The following is a 23,843-nucleotide window of genomic DNA, read 5'->3' as shown; positions in this document are numbered from 1 at the left end:
AGCAATAATGCACTCTCTCATTTAACAACCCAGTGTAGTCTGGGAGTTGTAGTACTGCCTCTCCTCAATTGAATCCATTGGAATTTCTCTTTTTTTATTTTTTGGGGAAATGGAACGTGGTGTCCCAGGTGACACAGAGTCTTGCTGTAAACTTTCCCTGGTGGAACTTATTAATGGGCCAAGTGTGCTAAGTTCATATTTTAGCCGCTTACAGTTTGTAGTAACTACCGTTCTGCATTCTGGTGCTAGTAGGCCTTCACTAGTAAAGCAAAATTGAAACTACAAGCTCAAGAATAGAAAGTGCCTGTAGTTTAAAAATGATAATAGCTAAGTTCCATTCTCAGCAGGGCCACTGCTTCCTTTCATCCTTCTAGATCGGTGTACAGAGTACTGTTTAGTTGGGTAACTTTTTAAGTGGTAGCCCCTAGTCTGGCCCTAGTCTGCCGCTGTTAGAACTGAGTTGAGAGGGTTCATTTGGGTTTCTGTGCACACTCATCCCCGTGGGGTGTGTCTGTTTGTACTGACCCCAGGGGTGACATCTTGATCCATTGAATAAAGCTACCGCATTTTGAGTCCTGGCCTTTATATGACAGCCCCGCACCCAGTTATTTTCTGTTTGTGTCCATGGCTCGAGAATCGAGTTCAGCTGATCGTGCACCTGACCGGCCTGATTAGTGACAGGAGTGCAGACATAGTGCCCCGACGCACGCAGTTAAGTATCAACACTGAGACACTGCCTAGAAATGCATTCCAGATCTATGAGAGGCAGAGACTTTATAAGGCATAGGAAAAGTGGGCTCTGGCCCAGGGCCCCAGCATTGCGCCTCAGGTTGTGAATGATGATCAGCAGTATGTGTCCCACATAAGTGTGCCTCGAAAGCACTTACGAAACGTTTAGAAAGCTTTGCTCTGGCCTGCAATGGTGGGTAAATAGTGACAAGCCTTAAGTAAACTGAGCAGGTGCTCGATGCTTGCGAGGCCCTGTGAACTCAGTGGGAGGGAGGGGGCACTAGTGAATGATTACCTGTTGCTTCAGAGCATCTGACTGCTTCCCCCGTGAGCTGACTGAACGAGGCATCTCGACGGTGACGCTTATTTACCCAGCAGGCTTGGGCAGGGTGCCTCAGGAGGGCCTGGGGGGACGGGTACCCCACCTGTCCTCTCCAGTGTGACTGTTCACTCCTGTCCTGCACTGCAAGGCGGCTCCGACACGGATCATTAGAAAGAGCTGTGGCCACCTCGTCCCCGGGGAGCTGGCCATGGAGGGCATGATAGTGGGCCTGGGGGCTTACTTTGAGAATGGCTATGGAACTCGTGGAGATGAGCTGGAGTGCTTCCGGCAGAGACCCCCAGACTGTCAGTATGCGCAGACGAAGCCCATGGCGGGGAGTGCCTCTGGGGGGCAGCGTGCTTCAGAGGGGGCAGTGAGCAGGGACGCCATAAACTGCCAGCTAGAGCAGAGCTTGTGGCCTCCCACTACATGGCCTCAGGCTTAGCCTCTGACCCTGGCAGGCAGAATTTGCACGGCAAGCTGTACCCCTGGATGCGGTATACCTATCTGACATACAGCCGCCACTTACCTCACTGACACACAACCACCACTCCCCTCACTGTCACACAGCCGCCACTCACCTCACTGACACACAGCCACCACTCACCTCAGTGTCACAAACAGCGCCACTCACCTATCTCACACACCCACCACTCACCTATCTGACACACAGCTGCCACTCACCTCACTGTCACACAGCCGCCATTCACCTCACTGTCACACAGCCGCCACTCACCTCACTGTCACACAGCCACCACTCACCTCACTGTTACACAGCCACCACTCACCTCACTGTCACACAGCCGCCACTCACCTATCTGACACACAGCCGCCACTCACCTATCTGACACACAGCCGCCACTCACCTCACTGTCACACAGCCACCACTCACCTATCTGACACACAGCTGTCACTCACCTATCTGACACACAGCCGCCACTCACCTCACTGTCACACAGCCGCCACTCACCTCACTGTCACACAGCCGCCACTCACCTCACTGTCACACAGCTGCCACTCACCTCACTGTCACACAGCCGCCACTCACCTCACTGTCACACAGCCGCCACTCACCTATCTGACACACAGCCGCCACTCACCTCACTGTCACACAGCCGCCACTCATCTCACTGTCACACAGCCGCCACTCACCTCACTGTCACACAGCGGCCACTCACCTCACTGTCACACAGCCACCATTCACCTCACTGTCACACAGCTGCCACTCACCTCACTGTCACACAGCCGTCACTCACCTATCTGACACTCAGCTGCCACTCACCTATCTGACACACAGCCGCCACTCACTTCACTGTCAAAGAGCTGCCACTCACCTCACTGTCACACAGCCGCCACTCACCTCACTGTCACACAGCCGCCACTCACCTATCTGGCACACAGCCGCCACTCACTTCACTGTCACACAGCCGCCACTCATCTCACTGTCACACAGCCGCCACTCACCTCACTGTCACACAGCCGCCACTCACCTCACTGTCACACAGCCACTATTCACTTATCTGATAGACAGCCGCCACTCACCTATCTGACACACAGCCACCACTCACCTCACTGTCACACAGCCGCCACTCACCTATCTGACACACAGCCGCCACTTACCTCTCTGTCACACTGCCGCCACTCACCTCACTGTCACATAGCCGCCACTCACTTATCTGACACACAGCTGCCACTCACCTATCTGACACACAGCCGCCACTCACCTCACTGTCACACAGCCGCCACTCACCTCACTGTCACACAGCTCCCACTCACCTCACTGTCACACAACCGCCACTCAACTATCTGACGCACAGGTGCCACTCACCTGACAAACGGCTATCATTCACCTCACTGTTACGCGGGCACCACTCACCTGACCGCCCCCAGCACTCACCTCAAAGCAACGCAACCACCACTCACCTCACTGACACACAGCCATCATTCACCTATCTGACACACAGCCACCACTCACCTCACTGTCACACATCTGCCACTCACCTATCTGAGACACAGTCACCACTCACCTCACTGTCACACAGCCGCCACTCATCTCACTGTCACACAGCCACCACTCACCTATCTGACACACAGCCGCCACTCACCTATCTGACACACAGCCACCACTCACCTCACTGTCACACAGCCACCACTCACCTCACTGTCACACAGCCACCACTCACCTATCTGACACACAGCTGCCACTCACCTCACTGTCACACAGCTGCCACTCACCTCACTTTCACATAGCCGCCACTCACCTATCTGATACACAGCCGCCACTCACCTATCTGACACACAGCCGCCACTCACCTTACTGTCGCACAGCCGCCACTCACCTATATGACACACAGCCACCACTCACCTCACTGTCACACAGCCGCCACTCACCTATCTGACACACAGCTACCACTCACCTCACTGTCACAGAGCCGCCACTCACCTCACTGTCACACAGCCACCACTCACCTATCTGACACACAGCTGCCACTCACCTATGTGACACACACCCCCACTCACCTCACTGTCATACAGCTGACACTCACCTCACTGTCACACAGCCGCAACTCACCCCACTGACACACAGCTGCCACTCACCTATCTGACACACAGCCGCCACTCACCTCACTATCCCACAGTCGCCACTCACCTCACTGTCACACAGCTGCCACTCAACTCACTGTCACACAGCCGCCACTCACCTCACTGTCAGGGCCAGACTGGCCGATGGGACACTGGGCAATCCCCTGGTGCGCGGCAAGGGTGGGGACCAGTTTTGGTCCGTTTTTGTTACAGGGCAGTTTTTGCTGCAAAATCGACCCTGTACCAAAATCAGCCGAAACCCGGCCCCGGCGAAAAGCTTGGCGGCACCCACAAACCCCCCTACCCCCACCCCGAGTGGGGAGGGGGCCGGCCAAGCACTTTGCCAGGGCCAGTTGTATATCCCAGTCCGGCTCTGCTCACTGTCACACAGCCGCCACTCACCTATCTGACACATAGGCGCCACTCACCTCACTGTCACACAGCCGTCACTCACTTATTTGACACACAGGTGCCACTTATCTGACACATGGCTATCATTCACCTCGCTGCTACGCAGGGACCACTTACCTGACCGCCCCCGCCGCACTGACTTCAAAGCCACACAACCACCACTCACCTCACTGACACACAGCCATCATTCACCTATCTGACACGCAGCCACAACTCACCCCACTACTCTTGGCGGGGATTCCCCTCACAGCCACGCAATCACCAATCACCTCATCATTGGCAAACTCACAGTCCTTATTCTCCTCACTGCCATGAAGCTACCGGTTACCGTGCACCTCCGCTCACCACACTGAGGGTTTGACTTAATGGCTAGAGCGGCCGACTTTGACCCTTGGAAACCAGGTTTGAGTCTGGCGGAGGCTCAAGCATCCTGTGATTCTGGGCAAATCACGTAATCTCAACTCGCCTTAAAAACATGAATGTGAACGTCTATAATGCAACTGGTGTTCATGTAAAGCGCTCCGATGTCAAGTTAGTGCCACCACTCACCTCACTGTCACACAGCCGCCACTCACCTCACTTTCACACAGCCACCACTCACCTATCTGACACTCAGCCGCCACTCACCTCACTGTCACACAGCCACCACTCACCTCAATGTCACACAGCCGCCACTCACCTATCTGATACACAGCTGCCACTCACCTATCTGACTCAGAGCCTCCACTCACCTCACTGTCACACAGTCGCAACTCACCTATCTGACACACAGCCGCCACTCACCTCACTGTCACACAGCCGCCACTCACCTATCTGACACACAGCCACCATTCACCTCACTGTCACACAGCTGCCACTCACCTCACTGTCACACAGCCGCCACTCACCTATCTGACACACAGCTGCCACTCACCTATCTGACACACAGCCGCCACTCACCTGACACACAGCTGCCACTCACCTCACTGTCACACAGCCGCCACTCACCTCACTGTCACACAGCCGCCACTCACCTATCTGACACACAGCCGCCACTCACCTCACTGTCACACAGCCGCCACTCATCTCACTGTCACACAGCCGCTACTCACCTCACTGTCACACAGTGGCCACTCACCTCACTGTCACACAGCCACCATTCACCTATCTGATACACAGCCGCCACTCACCTATCTGACACACAGCCAACACTCACCTCACTGTCACACAGCCGCCACTCACCTATCTGACACACAGCCACCACTCACCTCAATGTCACACAGCCACCACTCACCTATCTGACACACAGCCGCCACTTACCTCTCTGTCACACTGCCGCCACTCACCTCACTGTCACATAGCCGCCACTCACTTATCTGACACACAGCTGCCACTCACCCATCTGACACACAGCCGCCACTTGCCTCACTGTCACACAGCCGCCACTCACCTCACTGTCACACAGCTGCCACTCACCTCACCATCACACAGCTGCCATTCACCTCACTGTCACACAACCACCACTCAACTATCTGACGCACAGGTGTCACTCACCTGACAAACGGCTATCATTCACCTCGCTGCTACGCGGGCACCACTCACCTGACCGCCCCCAGCACTCACCTCAAAGCAACGCAACCACCACTCACCTCACTGACACACAGCCATCATTCACCTATCTAACACACAGCCACCACTCACCTCACTGTCACACATCCGCCACTCACCTATCTGACACACAGCCACCACTCACCTCACTGTCACACAGCCGCCACTCACCTATCTGACACACAGCCACCACTCACCTCACTGTCACACAGCCACCACTCACCTATCTGACACACAGCCGTCACTTACCTCTCTGTCACACTGCCACCACTCACCTCACTGTCACATAGCCGCCACTCACTTATCTGACACACAGCTGCCACTCACCTATCTGACACACAGCCGCCACTCACCTCACTGTCACACAGCTGCCACTCACCTCACCGTCACACAGCTGCCACTCACCTCACTGTCACGCAACCGCCACTCAACTATCTGACAAACAGGGGCCACTCACCTGACAAACGGCTATCATTCACCTCGCTGCTATCCGGGCCCCACTCACCTGACCGCCCCCAGCACTCACCTCAAAGCAACGCAACCACCACTCACCTCACTGACACATAGCCATCATTCACCTATCCGACACACAGCCACCACTCACCTCACTGTCACACATCCACCACTCACCTATCTGACACACAGTCACCACTCACCTCACTGTCACACAGCCGCCACTCATCTCACTGTCACACAGCCGCCACTCACCTATCGGTCACACAGCCACCACTCACCTATCTGACACACAGCCACCACTCACCTCACTGTCACACAGCCGCCACTCACCTCACTGTCACATAGCCGCCACTCACTTATCTGACACACAGCTGCCACTCACCTATCTGACACACAGCCGCCACTCACCTCACTGTCACACAGCTGCCACTCACCTCACCGTCACACAGCTGCCACTCACCTCACTGTCACACAACCGCCACTCAACTATCTGACAAGCAGGTGCCACTCACCTGACAAACGGCTATCATTCACCTCGCTGCAATGCGGGCACCACTCACCTGACCGCCCCCAGCACTCACCTCAAAGCAACGCAACCATCCCTCACCTCACTGACACACAGCCATCATTCACCTATCTGACACACAGCCACCACTCACCTCACTGTCACACATCCACCACTCACCTATCTGACACACAGTCACCACTCACCTCACTGTCACACAGCCTCCACTCATCTCACTGTCACTTAGCCGCCACTCACCTATCGGACACACAGCCGCCACTCACCTATCTGACACACAGCCACCACTCACCTCACTGTCACACAGCCACCACTCACCTCATTGTCACACAGCCACCACTCACCTCACTGTCACACAGCCACCACTCACCTCACTGTCACACAGCCGCCACTCACCTCACTGTCACACAGCCGCCACTCACCTATCTGACACACAGCTGCCACTCACCTATGTGACACACAGCCGCCACTCACCTCACTGTCACACAGCTGACACTCACCTCACTGTCACACAGCCGCCACTCACCTCACTGTCACAAAGCCGCCACTCACCTATCTGACACACAGCCGCCACTCACACTGTCACACAGCCGCCACTCACCCCACTGTCACACAGCCGCCACTCACCCCACTGACACACAGGTGCCACTCACCTGTCTGACACACAGCCGCCACTCACCTCACTGTCCCACAGTCGCCACTCACCTCACTGTCACACAGCTGCCACTCAACTCACTGTCACACAGCCGCCACTCACCTCACTGTCAGGGCCAGACTTGCCGATGGGGCACTGGGCAATCCTCCAGTGCGCTGCAAGGGTGGGGACCAGTTTTGGGCCGTTTTTGTTACAGGGCCGTTTTTACTGCAAAATCGACCCTGTACCAAAACCAGCCGAAACCCGGCCTCGGCGAAAAGCTCGGCGGCACCCACAAACCCCCTCCCCCCCACCCCGAGTGGGGAGGGGGCCGGACAAGCACTATGCCAGGGCCAGTTGTGTATCCCAGTCCGGCCCTGCTCACTGTCACACAGCCGCCACTCACCTATCTGACACATAGGCGCCACTCACCTGACACACGGCTATCATTCACCTCGCTGCTACGCAGGCACCACTCACCTGACCGCCCCCGCAGCACTGACCTCAAAGCCACGCAACCACCACTCACCTCACTGACACACAGCCATCATTCACCTATCTGACACACAGCCACCACTCACCCCACTACTCCCGGCGGAGCATTCCCCTCACAGCCACGGAATCACCAATCACCTCATCATTGGCACACTCACAGTCCTTATACTCCTCACTGCCATGAAGCCACCGGTTACCGTACACCTCCGCTCACCACACTGAGGGTGTGACTTAATGGCTAGAGCGGCCGACTTTGACCCTTGGAAACCAGGTTCGAGTCTGGCGGAGGCTCAAGCATCCTGTGATTCTGGGCAAATCACGTAATCTCAACTCGCCTTAAAAACATGAATGTGTACGTCTGTAATGCAACTGGTGTTCATGTAAAGCACTCCGATGTCGAGTTAGCGCTATATAAAACAGAAACAACAAGAATATGTCCCACAGCTATCTAAGCTCACTCCTTCGGAGCCACTACTGGCATCCCTGCCATGCAGCCCTCACTCACCTCCCCCCCCCCCCCCCCCCGTCTTCTCATTTTACCACCACAGAGCCTTCACTCATCTTACCTGCACACATCCATCACTCATTTCACTGCAAGGGCACATGGAGCGCTTCTCGTGGGGGCTCAAGTACTTCTGGAGTTTTTCTGTACTACTTACTTCAAACCTGCAGCTTCCAAATGCTTGGTCTTTTGGTTTCGCTCCTAGCCTGCATCAGCATAATCTCTGTGATTTCTGTTTCTGCCTCCTGTTAGCACCTCCAGCTCGCAACCTAGCTGCTGACCTTTGTGCTCTACGCAGTTCGAGCTGGCTTGCTCTCCCTGCGCAACTACTCCTGTTTTATGTTTGCACTGCTAATAGAGGTTTTAAGGTAACAAAGACTCATCCAAACAAAAACCTTTGCTGTTTTGTTTTTGCCCTGCTAATAGTGGTTTTAAGGTAAGAAAGCCTTAATCAAACAAGACCGATCGCCCTTGTGACATGATCTGAGTCAGCGTTACTGGCGCGTTACAATGAACTCAAAATCCGCGCTCCTCAGACATAGTCGATTTAACATAAACAAAGTGAAGGGTAACATATAGGAAAGTGTGAATTTAACGCTTCTGCTGCAGCGACGAGTAGTGCATCACCAAGTTAGTAATTGCTTTATCCTATTCGTGTGCTTTTGAAGGGTTCAAACGAAAAATGGCAGTTCCGATTGGGTTGAAGAAATTTGCAGATACATGCTGCAGGTGGTGTTTTGGAAAAGTACAAAAAAAGCATAGTTTTGGCGCAAATAGTGTTGTCCCATCCCATGTAGAAGACTGTCACCCAGATGTCCTGCCCTTTATGCAAAAAAAGTTCTGCGTGGAAAATGCAGCTCCGCGAAGGACGGAAAATAGTGCTGTTCGCAATTTAGTATTTTTAGTCACTTGATGGTATTTGATGGTGCTCGTGCTAATATGGCCTGGTACTACCTATACCTCCTCCTCCCTTGTCAAGACCCAGACAATAACAATAACAAGAGTTTATTTTCTTTGGATAAGGGGGTCGTAGATAACCCCTTGGCCGTATTTATGAACATAATTAAAAAACAAACTTAATATTTACAATATTACAAAATACTCAGAAAACATAATTACATTGATTACATTGATAGGTACAGATGTCAGATGGCTATCCTGAACATAACTATAATACAAGTTATTCCTATCCGAATCTAAACATATCATCATCAATGATCATAATAGTAGTTACTTTTATGCGTATTCCTTATTTGAGCCTATGACAAGGTCAATAACTGGTGTCAGATCCTTATCAAATTAACCACGCCCTCCCATCGGAGTGCGCATGCTCCCCCCCCCCCCCCCCGGTTACCCCTGTACGCTCCGTATACTATCTCCTTAAGGGGTCCTTGCAGTTCTGCGCCCTGAACTGGCGCCATTGTGCACGTGCGGGGTGACTAACCAGCCTAGGGAAAGCGTAACTCCCCACTCCCCCGCACCCATCCAGCCACTGGCTGTAACTGCCCCTGGAGTTCTAGGAGAGACCACTTGTCCCTCCCCCTTAGGCGACCCCATTCAAGAATGGCGCCGCCCTCTAAGGACCTTAAATTTACTGCTCACCAATCATGACCTTACCGCCTGACTAAGGAATAATACTAAATACGACGATAAGTGGCCTGTAAAAGGAAAACACTTCCTGGACATAAAAGAAGAAAACTAGAAAGCATATACCACAATATTTTTGCTTTAGAGGACGGTGGGTGGGGGAAAAGAATTACAGCCCCCTGGCGAGGCTGGGTCACAAGCTGAAGGTGCAGGGAGCAAATAGGACAATTCCTCCGCTCCACCGCCTTTTAAGGGTTACTGTGGCCGGGCCGGTTCTAACCGGCCTGACGTTGTCCACACGTATGACCCGGAAGTGATTCGAAACACTTCCGGCTCATGCCCTGGACCCCCGACCAAATCCTGTTTGAGACGCGCCCGTCGCGTCATGACTACGCGCGACAGGCCCGCCTCTAGTGTCGTCGGGGGTATTCACCTGTTACAACGCATTTTTTACAACGCACTACCACTACAACGCAGGCATTACAACGCATACCATTACAACGCATGGCGCTGGGGGGCGCTCTAGGATAAGAGGTAAGTTTAATTTACTATCCAACACCTTCCCTAGGGTCCACGGGGACTGGAGTTAGAATAGTAAATTATACTTACCACTATCCAGCACCCCAAAGCGCTATGCGTTGTAGTGGTATGCGTTGTGAATACCGCGTTGTAATGGTATGCGGAGTAAAAGTATGCGTTGTAACGTCATACATCCGTCGTCGGGGGCCGTCACGACCGCCATACTTTTGGCGTGTCCGATGTCGGCCTCGCCTTTTCTCACCTGTCTTTTCTGTGTGATGCTGAGCCTTACTGTATGGCTCAAAGGCAAACCAGCAGTGAAAGACTTGGAATTTGCATTCAGAGTGTGAGCTACAGCAAGTTCTGTAACCGAGCGGCCCCACTGACTGCAGGCAGCTGCCTAAAGGAAATATTTGCAGTTCATTTGTTCAATGCAATAATTTAACACAGACACATACTCACTCCGGTGGCTGCACTTCACCCCTCTGTCTCACGAGCAGGTTGATGCCGGGAGTGACCGTCTGCGCCCGCCTCCCACATCCTCAGTCAGTAAGTCCTCTAGTCGCCCAGGCCTGTCATGTCCAATCCAGTGACACTCGGTCACTCACTCCTTCTCTGCAATTAAATCCGTTGCAGTGCCGTCAGGGGTTAAAATTTACTGCAGCTGCTCAGAGACAGAGACAGGCCACGCGGCGGCCAGGGCCACTGACAGCAGGCAGCGCTACTGTGCTGTGATGATTTTGACAAAGTAGTGCCTCCCACAAGTTAATTCCAGCAGTACTGCAGCACCTGACTTCTACCCCCCTGCGGGGCGTAAGTCAGTGCCACACAAACTGTCAAAATGGGAGCCATCACCATTGACGCCACCAGTTAAAACTTTCAGGCAGCCCCAACACAGCTTCAGTGATAGTCAAGGTGCTATACCTATCATGCGTGACAATGCATTTCAGTGTGTGATGCGGAGCACCACACTTAAATGTGTTGTCTAATGCCTGATGCGTGGTACTTGGCAGGACTGTTAGGGTCTCTTAATCTTCATGACCTACCATATACTAGTGTCTTACAGGTAGGTTATCTTAGCCACTTTATAATTATATCAATTACTATCTGCCGTTTAAGGATAGGGCACTTGCCCTGGGCGGCGGAGCCCAGGGCACTTGCAGAGTCTGTAAACACCAATTTCTGTCAAAGCATGGGGGTGATCAGGGAAAGAAGAATAACTTTCCTACAGATAACCACTGGCAAATGGTCATGCTACCATGGATAAGGTGTGAGGCCAGCTGCAATGGAGCGTGAGTTAGGTACGAGGCCAAGTTTGTTCCAGTCAGAGTTATCTTGGAACTTTTGAAATTTCAGAAAAGGTAGAGTCTTCAGCAGGGCAGGATATCAGGCTGGATCCAAAGATGGGATCGACAACGTTGGGTTGCCACTGATTAAAGTCCTAGTAAAGCCATTGAGAAAGGCAGGAAAAACTCTAATCGGGAAAGTCAGAATTTCGAGACCAGGAAGATGTCAATGTTCATCTGCTACCTCTTTGCGTTATGCTTCAACCTTCAGACTCAAAAGCTTCTGCGGAAGCCGGATTCCACCAGCAGGGCCAGGCTGCAGGCTTTAGCCGCTGAATGTTGATCAGCGTAAGGCTCGTCAAAACAAATGTGCTCCTATGGAGAAGAATGTAGCAGAAGCTACGGCAATGTCATGCTCACCATTGATGCAACCTTGACAGATTGGCTTGGCACCTTGGTTCTGGTCTTCTTACCAGGTTGTAGGGTCGAACAGAAGTAGTACACTGTGAAGATAGTAAAGAGTTCCAGTGTTGCGTATCCTGGGGCTCTGGCTCAGGTTTACAAGGTTTGGATTCCCAACCCATGGATGCAGACACTGAGTTCCGTACTCTATCGCTGAAGCAGGGAAGTCTAGCTTGCTGTTGCCCCACAGAACCTTCTGAGCATTCCTGCTGGTGTATTGTTCGTGCTTCTGAGATGGTAACAGTCCCTAAAAGGTTCAGGGATGCATTGGTAAGCCAAATGATCTTTCATTATTGAGTTATACACTCAATGATCACTAGAAATAGGATAGGCATTTCAACATATTTATTTTAAAATAGTTATTTTAAACTTCGTAAATCTAGTCCACACAATATTGTTTGGTAACATCACAAAGGATAAAAAACTTAAAAGCAGTTAAGCTGTTCATTAACTGAGAAATAAACAGCAAAATTTTACCGTCACTATCCAAATTTGTAGCCTTTAACAACCTCACTGTGCTATCTTGAGGTGCTGTGCTAGTTGTAGCAGACCAAGAAATAATAGGCCTATTTCTCTAGTTTAAGAGGTACTGCGCGTACCTGGGACAACAAGGTCTGTTCTCTGTCTGGAATAGCTTGCCAGCTGTTTCAAGGACAAAGACATGGTGCTCCTTCAGGGACAAACATTGCACTGGCACCAGTCAGTGCAACCTGAACCTCAAATGAGTCTTGCTGCTTCCTTCTTCAGTTAAGGTAAAATTCTGGTAGCATACCATCTGCATCTGCGCCTGAGGTGAAGTTTCTCTCTACTCAGTGGTCAGTTCTTGGGGGCTTATATAGGATTGACTACTGATATTCAGCTTTATTTGCAGAATCAAATGAATTGTGGTGCCTTGACTTGTGGTGCCAGATAGCATACCAGTTTAGGCTAGAGGCTATTAGGCATGAAAAGTACTTTCACAGGTTCTGAGAAATATGAAAAGAATGCTGACAGTGAACTAAAGTGCAGACAGGCTTACTAAAATGAAAATTGAAGGCGGTGTCAATTTCCCTAATTTCTCCAATTATCACAAAGCCTTTTAGTTACCACCAATCTGAGGATAAACCTCTCTGAGTGGATCTTGAGACCTAATTTTTAGCTCCCTTTTCAGTTCAGGAATATCTCTCCTTTAATCGTAAATCACAAAAGCTCTCTACTCCCATAATTAAGCAATCTTGTAAACTATTATCCACAGCATCCCATTTAGAGGCACATAATTTAGACACTTTTCTCAGTTCTTCAATTTGGCATACTAAACAAATCCTTCCTAACAGGAAACCTATATACTGGAAGCTTTGGAGAAACAAAGGTCGTCTCTGGGTTCATCAACTTTTAGATCAGGGCTCACCCATTCAATTTACGCAACTACAAACTCTTTATCATTTGCCTTCATCCTTTAAACCTACATTTTTGATCTTGCAGAACGCAATATTTGATAGGTACCTTAAACTCAAATCTTCAACTTCCCCACCCTCCCAGCCCCTTTTCTCATGGCATAACCTTTTGTACATAAACCCCAAAGCGTCCACCATTTATTCCAGTTTATTGGCACCTCCTGAGATCAGGGACAAAACAAATTGGAACTCTCATGGGATTCTGATCTGGGAATGAATTGGCCTATTTCGTTTTGGAACAAAATTTGGACGAAACTCAGGAAATCATCCTGAGCGGCCAGCACGACACAAACACTCTTTTTTATTTACAATTGATTATTTCTTACCCCCACATACTTACATAAAATACACAACACAAATCTCAACACTTCTTGGACATGTTCCCAGGTTGACTCTGATCTTTATCATATGCTATTCACCTGTCCACATAGTTTTATATTCTGGAAACACGTCTGGCACCAAATCAACACTATCTTCCACACCACAATTCCCCCTATCTCTCACAAACATTTTCCTAGGTAGTTTAGCATCGGATTGGAAAACGAGTCAATCCCAGTTACCACTTATTGATTTGTTAATAGCTGTAGCTTTTCAGCAAGTATCAAAAAATAGAAAGATTCTTCTAAATTATCCTATTAAGCTTAGTGGTATGCTGTATGTCATATTCACCGCCTCGATACAGCACGTGTTGGTCCTATCTCTCTTGCTACTAAAGGACTTCACCTCTGGGCCCACTCACACAATTTCTAGATGATACCGTGAAGAAAACATCTTTACCTGTTCCCTCACAACAAGAAGTTACCAAGCCTCCTTGACCTCCTATTGTTTTGTTTATAATTCTGCTTAATTTATCATTTCCGATTTTTGACATGTACTGTTATGTACGATTTTTGTGAACCGTTGATTATATTAATATAATCTTCTATATCATCCTTTTACTATGTTAATGGATATAATAAATAAATCATTATTATTCTTTATTACATCGTCATGTATTTATGTATTAACAAATAACTGTGTATATGAAGTATTGTTTTTATGATAATATTAATCTTTTCAATAAACCTTTTCTTGAACTTAAAAATGAAAACTGTTGCTAAAATGTAATGTGCCCTGCATGTGTTTTAGAACTTCAAACTTTATACTAAAACTATGATAAGGAAGGCTAAACAAAAGTGAATAAAAAATAAATAAAGTGTTTATAACATCCCTTGAATAACTTCTAAACAAAACCATCAATTTGCATAATCTTTCTTATCATAACTTCAAGACACATATACAGAACAGATGAATATACCAGAGACTATCATTTAATGGAATCATAGTACATATTTTGTTGCATGTACAGTAACACATGTTTCTCAAAAGGGTCTTGGCATCGGAAGACACAAGATTATGACACCAGTACCTCAGTAACAGGACATGGAGGCCAGGACTGACTTCAAGTCTGTTGAAGGTGCCAGGCAGGTCCAGTTCAAACTAGGCTGCTGTCCTCTTCCAGGAAAGTACGCATCTTGCTCCTTTTGTGTTCCTGTAGCTTAACTGAAGGTCAGTCAACGGACCTTTGGATTCCATTTCTTAGTCCTTTGTACAAGTGGCAGCAGGTTCTGTCCTTAATCTTTTTTCTCACATATCTCAACAGCAGGTGCAGCCCTTCTTCTGTCTTCCACAGGTCCAGTAGTCATCTGAAGAGGGTGTCCATGGATGTCACATGTATACCTTGTACTAGACTATGAGTGCAGTGACTCTTGCACCCTACCTACCCGAGCCAATAGGGAAACAATTCCTTGGAGTATTCCTACCCACTTTTACAACAGTTATTATTTGCCCTATTGCAAACAATCCCACAGTACCACACTCTACATAAAACCAAGATGGCAGAACCTTTCCTCTCTTGTGAAGAGCTCCTTTGCCTACCCTAGAGGTGTGTCCAGGGAAATGAGCAACCCCTCCTCTGGGGTCACTAGGAATCAGTCCCTGGGGCAGTCCCCACTGGGATTGGTGCCAGGCAGCCTCACAGGGCAAAAGAGAGGAGGAAGGCCCAGATATTAGCTACATTTTGATGTGATAGGATCGGCTTCTTTGAAGATAATTAGGTTCCTGGGCACTGCCCAGATGGTCATTCTGTCTGTCAGAGGACAGAACACCTCGCCACACCCAATGATTTTGTTTTTGCTCTAGAAGAAAGTTCACACTTCTTCCAGGAGCTATTCAGCTCCTGGGAGACAGTTGGGAGTTCATGGATATTGGCTTCTTTAGACTTATGGTAGGCAAAAGGTAACTTTTTTTATAGTACACTTTGTTAAATATTTAGTACAAATCGACTTTACCAATGAAGTGGATTAAATATTTGAAAAAGCCCAATATTTAACTTTTCAGCTGGTTCCTACTTAGAGATAGCATAATTGTTTAATTTTAATATTAATTCCCAATACTTCTGAACAGCTAACCATGCAACAGCGAAAATAACTATTGCTGTATTGTCACTGTAGGGATTTTTTACATGGAACTTCTACACTTCCTCTTTTTACATTTCAATCACTTTACATTATTGGACATAAAGGCTTACTTAGTGGTGACTAGGTAATATTTATGAGGAGTATTTAGGCCTTTCAAAGGGGGGGCAAGTTGACTTTGCAGGGTAAACATACACAGCTAGCTTACTGGTGGCAGGCCTGCAGCCATGTTTTGCATTGTCACCTCACTGGTGTCACAATATGTGCTGCAGTCCACTAGTATATAGCAAGAAACAATGATACATGTGGGCAAAACATGGAATACTTATTAACAGTTAAGCACAATTGCAATAATCATGGGTAAAGATGTACCGAAAGAGAAGTATCATAGAGCCCAAAAAATACAATGCAATACTGTTAATGTCAAAATTAATGCAAAATCAAGAAAAAAGTGCTTGGTGTCCCAAGACAACTTAGAACCTACATATCAAAGTGACAAGTTTGATATACAATAAGGTTTCAAAATTAACAAAAATGACCATTTGGTAGATATACAATAATTGTTCACAGCTTTCTTAAACAATGGGGAAGGCTGGATAAAATGGTTTGTTTTAATTGTGTGTCAATGGCGTTTCGACCACACAATCAATAGGGGTTCTCATCAGGACCTAACAATGAGAGATACCTGAAACTATAACAATATACTGTCAGAGTGGTAAAGTGTACACCAATACAGGAAGTGACTCAAAAGGGGTATTGGGAGGGGTTCATTACTGACATGGTGCCCAGCTGTGCAACCTGTGAGTTAGAAGGGGTCGGGCAGTCTTTCTGGTGAGTATGGGTTATACACTTTCATATTTAGTGAGAAAAAATGATACAAAAATCGATTTTGTCACAGTTTTTTTCCAAGATGAAGGATGACTTATGTCATTTTCATCCAAGGAAGTGGGCTGCTGTAGTCAGCCATGCAGCGTGCTGTTAAGCATGCTGCGTTGCAGAGGACCCCACCAGTATTCCTCTGTCTGTCTAATGACACCAAAGAACGCTGTCCACCAGTGACATTTAACTTAGAGGCACTGAGTACATTTTGTACCATATACTAGGTATTTATAGGGAAGTCAAAAATTCAAAGTAGGAATATAGCACACTATGATATGTTTGGTGGGCCAGAGCACATGCACTAGAGCCTTGCTGGCAGAGTCCCAGTGCATAATAGCCCATCAGTCCAAAACAATGGAGGTGATCATGCCAAAAGAGGCATTTTCCCACACTGTTGCAGAGGTTTCACGGTCACCAATTATGTTCCAATATCTCTTTTAACAATATGCCTCAATACAGCAGCAACAGGCATAGTTATTTAGCTTAGACTGTACTCCAGGGTATGTGCAACAGGAGGCACTGTGATGGTGCACATAAATATTGTGTATGTGTGTCATAGTGCTTAGAAACAGTTACAAAAGGGATGTTTGTCTATTTTCTTGAGTTCATATTGTTGCTTTTGATGCCAAACACTGAGTTTAATGCACTGAATAATCTGTGGTCACTAATTCTTTGATGTCACCACAAAAACACATGCTGTAATGTACCAAAGGCACATGGCAAGTTGGAATGTCTTTCCAAATTCCAACGTACACTTTTTGACAGGCTGCAGCTGGGAAGGAGAAGGGTCATAAAAAGGGTATCTGCCCATCTGTACCAATCAGATTGACATGCATGTATATTTTGTGGCAGCAACAGCAGTTTCAAACCATTGATTGGTTTAATTAAATACTTTGACCAGAAGTACTGCTTAAAGAAATGGGTCTGAGGACTGTCTCAAAGTACAATTTATCTGAGCAATTTTTATACAGTTTTGGCTCTCATAAAACATTAGGTGATCCTTGTTTAGTAAAATAATGCGGGCCTTGTCTGTGGAGACATAAATAAACAATCTCTGATTCCAAATGCAGGTGGGCCTCGATCTTGCGTGGGTACAATGTGGGTCAGTGGGTAATGTGTCCAGATGTTCAGCATGAGGGGCGAGTGATCACTGCGTGTATTGCGTCGAAATTGTCTGCAAGTCCCTAACTCCATGTGGCATCTGACTTTATGGTGTTTTCAGTGATGTGTGCACCCCTTTGGCCTTGTGTGCTTTATTGTGACCAATTTCTCTGGAGCATTGTGGTGTTGCTGCTCTTATCTGGGGGATGGACCTGAGTTTTCTGTTTGCGTGTACGTTTTCCAGCTACGTTCCAGCACACTTGTAACCTGTCAATCGGTTACCACGGGTCTAGGTTGCACAGCTTACCTGATCATATATTTCTGAGTCAGGGCTGACATTATAGTCCCATTATAGGAATTGCCATAATTATTTATCAATATCAACATTCTCCCCTCTATTTGACTTTTTAACTACATTATCTAACCCATACTTCATGGCAGTCACAATATTGGGGACATCCCGTTCTTCAATTTTGACTAATACTATTTTCCTAGTTACTTGCATTCTACCTAATTTGAGGACTGTGTGTTTACAGTAGGAAACCTCCAATTGTTGAAAACACACAAAAACAATAAAACTATCAAAACTGGGCAAGAGCGGCTTGCACAATTCAGTCAGGCACCGAGGGAGCCAGGCAAACCACTTTAAATACCATGTCTGTTCAAGAACTACGGACAGATAAGGGGAAGGGGGAGAGGAAACTTCAACCCACAAAAACAGTTCCAACATCGTCCCTACATGAATACAAGGAGCCAGAAGAAGTAGGATTAGATGACAAGGCCCCAATTATAAATCTTCCACGTAGAATTCTATCACAAGATTAGGTCAATGTTTTAGAAAAAGGGTTAGGATAGGCCATTGCCTCTCCTGTGCATAGGTACAATATAGAGAGAGATTTCCAACGTTTTTTTAGAAAAATTAGATGAAATGCCTTCTTTGAAGGGAAAGAAAGATTACAACAGATATAAAATCAGGCGAAAAACCTAAATCAATATGGACACCCCAAATAAACATTGTTAGTAAAGATATAGAGGTTTTTGAACGTGTGGTGGAAAAAAGCATAGATGATTTACTCAATAAGAAAATATGGGTCAACAATAACCTCAATTCCTGCGAACGTTCGGCCCTTAAGACCTTAGAACAATGTCATAATCTTACAATTAAACCAGCTGATAAAGGTGGTAGTATTATCATGATGGAGACTGAAGATTACAATAGAAGAATGCACATGCTCTTTAATAACAACCAACATTACCAAAGATGGAGCAGAGAAGAGTGGAATGCTCTGACTCGGAACATTAACAATTTATGAAGTTTTGCCAAAGAGGATGGCATTATTTGCAATGATGAATTTTATTTTTTGTGCAATACCAATCCTATTATTCCTGCACTGTATTGTATTCCAAAAGTGCATAAAATCATAGAGGATCACCCCATGAGACCCATTGTCTCTAGCATTAACTCCCTGAGTGAGCCTCTTAGTAAGTACGTTGATATTTTTTTACAGCCCCTGGTAGTACAACAAAAAGCGTACTTAAAAGACACCACTGCTATAACCCAGAAGATTGAAAATTTGGATTAGAATCCCGGGATACAGTGCCTTGTGACCTTAGACATTGAGGCACTGTACACTAATGTCCCTCAGGACAATACCATACTTATGATTGAGAACCTCCTTAGCATCAAGGATGAAGATCTGTCCCCACATGCAACCTATATTGTTGAATATGTGACTATTATATTAAAAAATAATATCTTCCTATTTGAAAAGGATTTTTATAGACAGATCAAGGGGACTAGTATGGGAGCAACTTGTGCTCCCAGCCTGGCCTGTCTGTATGTGGCTCAGTTTGAGGAGATAAACAAGGTGTTTACCTGTGCACTCCCTAATAAGCCCAATATGTAAAGCTTCAAACTGTTTAACTAAGTGTGCGTGCTATCTGGTGGAAGGGCAGCCAGCCCAATTGAATGAACAACAGCTAGTGGAACAACCACTGGTTTACCAGACGCACAGCAGAGTATAAAATATTGCAATAATTAGCGTGAAGTCAAATGAATAGCACAAATGAGAATCAATTTAGAATTCAAATTTACAACCAAAAAAGTTTAGCTTTTGAATTCATTTTCATTGTCATAACTCACATGATGACAATGAAAATGAATTCAAAAGCTAAACTTTTTTGGTTGTAAATTTGAATTCTAAATTGATTCTCAATTGTGCTTTTCATTTGACTTCACGCGAAATATTGCAATACTTTATACTCTGCTGTGCGTCTGGTAAACCAGTGGTTGTTCCACTAGCTGTTGTTCATTCAGTTTGAGGAGAGACACATCTTAAATGTATCAGCGCCATTGTTTGAGAACATTTCCCACTGGTGCTGATACATTGCCAATGTGTTTTTTATATGGAAGGCGCTGGATAAACTCTGGCAGAGTTTATACAATAGATAAATCTTGGAGATGTCAATCTGAAATTCACTTCTAATGTGAACAAAGATGATTGTGAATTATTGGACATCAAAATTAAACATGTGGATGGGCTATTAAATGTAGAACTTTTCACAAAACCGACTAAACGGAACAACTTTCTCCACTATAATAGTAATCATCCCATTTGTCAAAAGGACAACATTCTGTTTGGGCAATTTCTGTGTTTAAAACGCACTTGTACCAACATTAAAGATTATGACAAACTGAAAAACTGATTAAAAAGTTCTTGAATAGAGGTTACCCTAGGAGGTTAGTTAAACATGCATATAAAAGAGCCAAATATTTTAATAGGGACTCTTTTTTCGAGAGTAGGTCCAAGACAATGACCCTGGAAAATCCACCTTTAATTTTTGTTACTAATCACTGCAACATTAGTAACAAAATTAAAAACATTGTAAATAGAAATTGGCATCTGATCACTAACCAAAAGCAAGAGATCTTACCTAAACCTATGTTCTCTTTTAGACGCAACCGCACCATCAGGAATTGCCTGATGCATACCTACAGAGACACTAATGAGAATAAACAACCCTGTATACCTAATGCCCCCCTACCAACTGGGACTTTTGCATGCAGTGGGTGCAATAATTGAAACAACATTATGAAAGGACCATCAATGGTCCACAACGATGTCACCCACAAATGCAACAACTTCATGAATTGTTGTACAAAAAATGTGATATACTTTATTATGTGCCCATGTCTCCTAGGGTATGTTGGTGAGACCTCAAGAGAAATCAGGATAAGGATTAACAAGCATAAGTCAGCAAAAAGAGCAAATAAAAAACTGCCCCATTAGTAGAACACTGGCTTAAAGAACAGCATAAAGTTACAGATCTGAAGTGGTGTGGAATAGAAACTATCCACATAAACATTAGGGTAGGGGATCCAACCTTAAAAAGAAAGAAGCGTGAACAATTCTATATGTCCTGTTTTAAAACCTTTAGAAAAGGACTAAACAGCAAAGAAGACTGGCAGAGGCTTATTTAATTACTGTCTCCCCGCCAGTATTATAAGTGTAGCCTTTGTAGGAATTATGGTCTTCGAGCTCCATATTTATGCCCATTGCATGTATCTCTTACGCATGAAATGTGGCATCCATTGACAAGGAAGATGGTATGGTTACTAGGGATTGTTCTGAATTGACAGGATCCCTTCTAATGTAGCCAACTCATCTATTGTTATCGGCCTTGAATACTGCAAAAGGATGGCGTTCTTGTCCGTGATATTATAAATATCATGTTTGAAGGACCCGGTTTGTAAAAATGTAAGCTAACCGCTTTATTACGGATTACCCTATGGGACATGACATTGTTTTGATACATATATTTATTCTTTCTGATTCATAAGCCCTTTGAAGGAAACATAAATGCTTCATTTTTCCGAATATGCTTTTTCAATATACATGGGAACAGACAAGGGCAACTTATTTTAAGAGGGCATATTGTATCCCTTTCCAAAATGGCCGCCATATTTACTGTCCTCATGTGTGAATACCTATAAAGTCTTTTAAAATGCGTGTTTTTGAATTCTCTTGAATATTTGGTTTTTTTCCCAAATATCACAACCTTATTGTGGATATGAGTTATAAGTTTTAAGGAAGTTGAAACATTTTTTCACAATACTGGCGTTTTATTGATGTAATGCATGCCACGTGACTTTCGGAAATTACGTATAAAAAGGAGTTCCGGGTCAAACACATACGTGTATCCTGACCCGGAATCTGATCGTTGGTTGCAAGGAGGACGTATCGATTTTACCAGGTGAGCGTAAGGCCATGGCAGTCATGCTGCGATTTAGATAAAAGATCGTATAGATAGTAAAGTGGCATTAAGAGAACAGCAAGGATTTCTGCCAGTTTGATCGCATAAGAGAATAGCGATATTGTAGCCTACCCCTATATGTAGCTAATATGAATATCTGCTGCTATGTACTTAAGGCATATTAACAGCATTCTCTCTTTTTGGTTTTAATCCCTGTTTGGGTTTAACCAAAATGTGTAACTTATAAAAATCAGCTAAAAAATTGAGACTATAAGTAACAATCAGGTGTGAGATACTGAGAGCCACATGATAAAATATAAATATATACACACAAAAGATGGGGCACTTAAAGGAAATATAGAATATCTAGCACATATATGCACACAGTTCTCTTGATTATTAAGGGGATTGCACGTTCAGGGTGAGGTATGCCTCTCTGTTCTGATATGGCAATAGGGTAGACTAAGCCATAATAATAACTATAAACTATAGACTGTATAGGTCTGGTAGACACCTTATAATAAGATAAGGTTTTGCCTTATAGGTTTTAAACCATCGGTTGCATAATTGCCACAGCAACTATAACAGGTAATAACTTTAATAATAATAATTTTAAAAGATACAGAATATTTTTTCATCCTAGTAATCTGAAGTGACTTTATCTCACCTTTTTACTGTCTCACCCTAATAATAGCCTACTCGACCTACATTTTCAAAATAACGGCGAAGACCCTGATTTTAAGGTCTGTGCTCCCAATCACGGCTCATCAGCTGGTTATAATTATGTACCAGTGAGTTTTTTATTCCCGGTAAGCCTGCCTATGAAGTTTATTACATTTGGTCATATTGTCTAATAATAAATATTTTTGGGTAATGCCCTCTGTTAATTTTCCATATAGAGTTTATGCATCATTAGTGAACAACAATAGAATGGTGGCACCAATGAACAATACCAATATCATCGAGTTTTTAACTTGAAGGTATGCTGAAATATGTTTGGTATATTTTACAAGATATATGGTTTGGAGCTACCGTTGAAAACAATTTTCTGTGTTCTTTTCCAATCCCAAAGATTTTAATGAGCGGAACATTCTCAATCCCTCATTCTTAAGCATTTTGCTTTGTCAAAAAGCCTAGGGAACTGAACACTAGCAACGTCCTAATTATTAGGTATGTTTTTTAACAAAATGTTGCTTCTCTTTGGAATTAAGAAAGGTGATGGGTAGAGCTTAAATTGTTATGTGAAGTTAAGCTTTAAAACATTTTTATTTTATGGGGTGGACAATAAAATGAAGTGTTATGGTAGCCTGAGTGATGACAAAGTGAAGGTCAAGTGTAAATGAAAGTTTGTAGTCATTTTAGTTTGTTATATATGATGTTAGTAACACAAGATTGATAATAATATAATGTTTTTGTTGTTTAGAAAACTGTCCTGAAGAAGGTGTAAAATTATCTACTCTCCGAAACGCAGCGTCTACTATTCTGTTTTCTTGTGATATTGTTATTGTATTTTAAATATGAAATGTTTTTAACCTTGATTGTGTATCTTTTTGAAATACATTTTATATTTTTCATTTTAGTTTGTTATTAGTTTTCTGTGTTGCACTGACTTATTAGTATTGAA

The 23,843-nt window shown here is 45.6% G+C and overlaps 1 protein-coding gene across 3 annotated transcripts in view; it reads right to left on the bottom strand.

Annotated features, from left to right (window-relative positions):
• LOC147708575 (uncharacterized) overlaps positions 1 to 23,843 on the bottom strand; it is a 110,107-nt gene that overhangs the window by 38,440 nt on the left and 47,824 nt on the right. The window contains exon 1 of one of the 3 annotated variants that reach the window (XM_086927251.1): positions 8,400 to 8,563. The exons of 1 other annotated variant lie outside the window; for it this stretch is intronic. Coding sequence is in view for 1 of the 2 variants with exons in the window: in XM_086927250.1 (XP_086783376.1) it covers positions 8,307 to 8,345 (39 nt within the window). In the remaining variant the exon portion in view is untranslated. Of the gene's footprint in view, positions 1 to 8,306; positions 8,564 to 23,843 lie in introns of those variants that run through there. One more of the 3 variants, XM_086927250.1, reaches the window with a different exon arrangement.

This window comes from Lissotriton vulgaris, chromosome 6 (assembly GCF_964263255.1).
Source record: "Lissotriton vulgaris chromosome 6, aLisVul1.2, whole genome shotgun sequence".
NCBI classification, from domain to species: Eukaryota; Metazoa; Chordata; class Amphibia; order Caudata; family Salamandridae; genus Lissotriton; species Lissotriton vulgaris.
The sequence above is the reverse complement of the archived record's forward strand: the minus strand, read 5'-3'. Positions and strand labels throughout refer to the sequence as shown.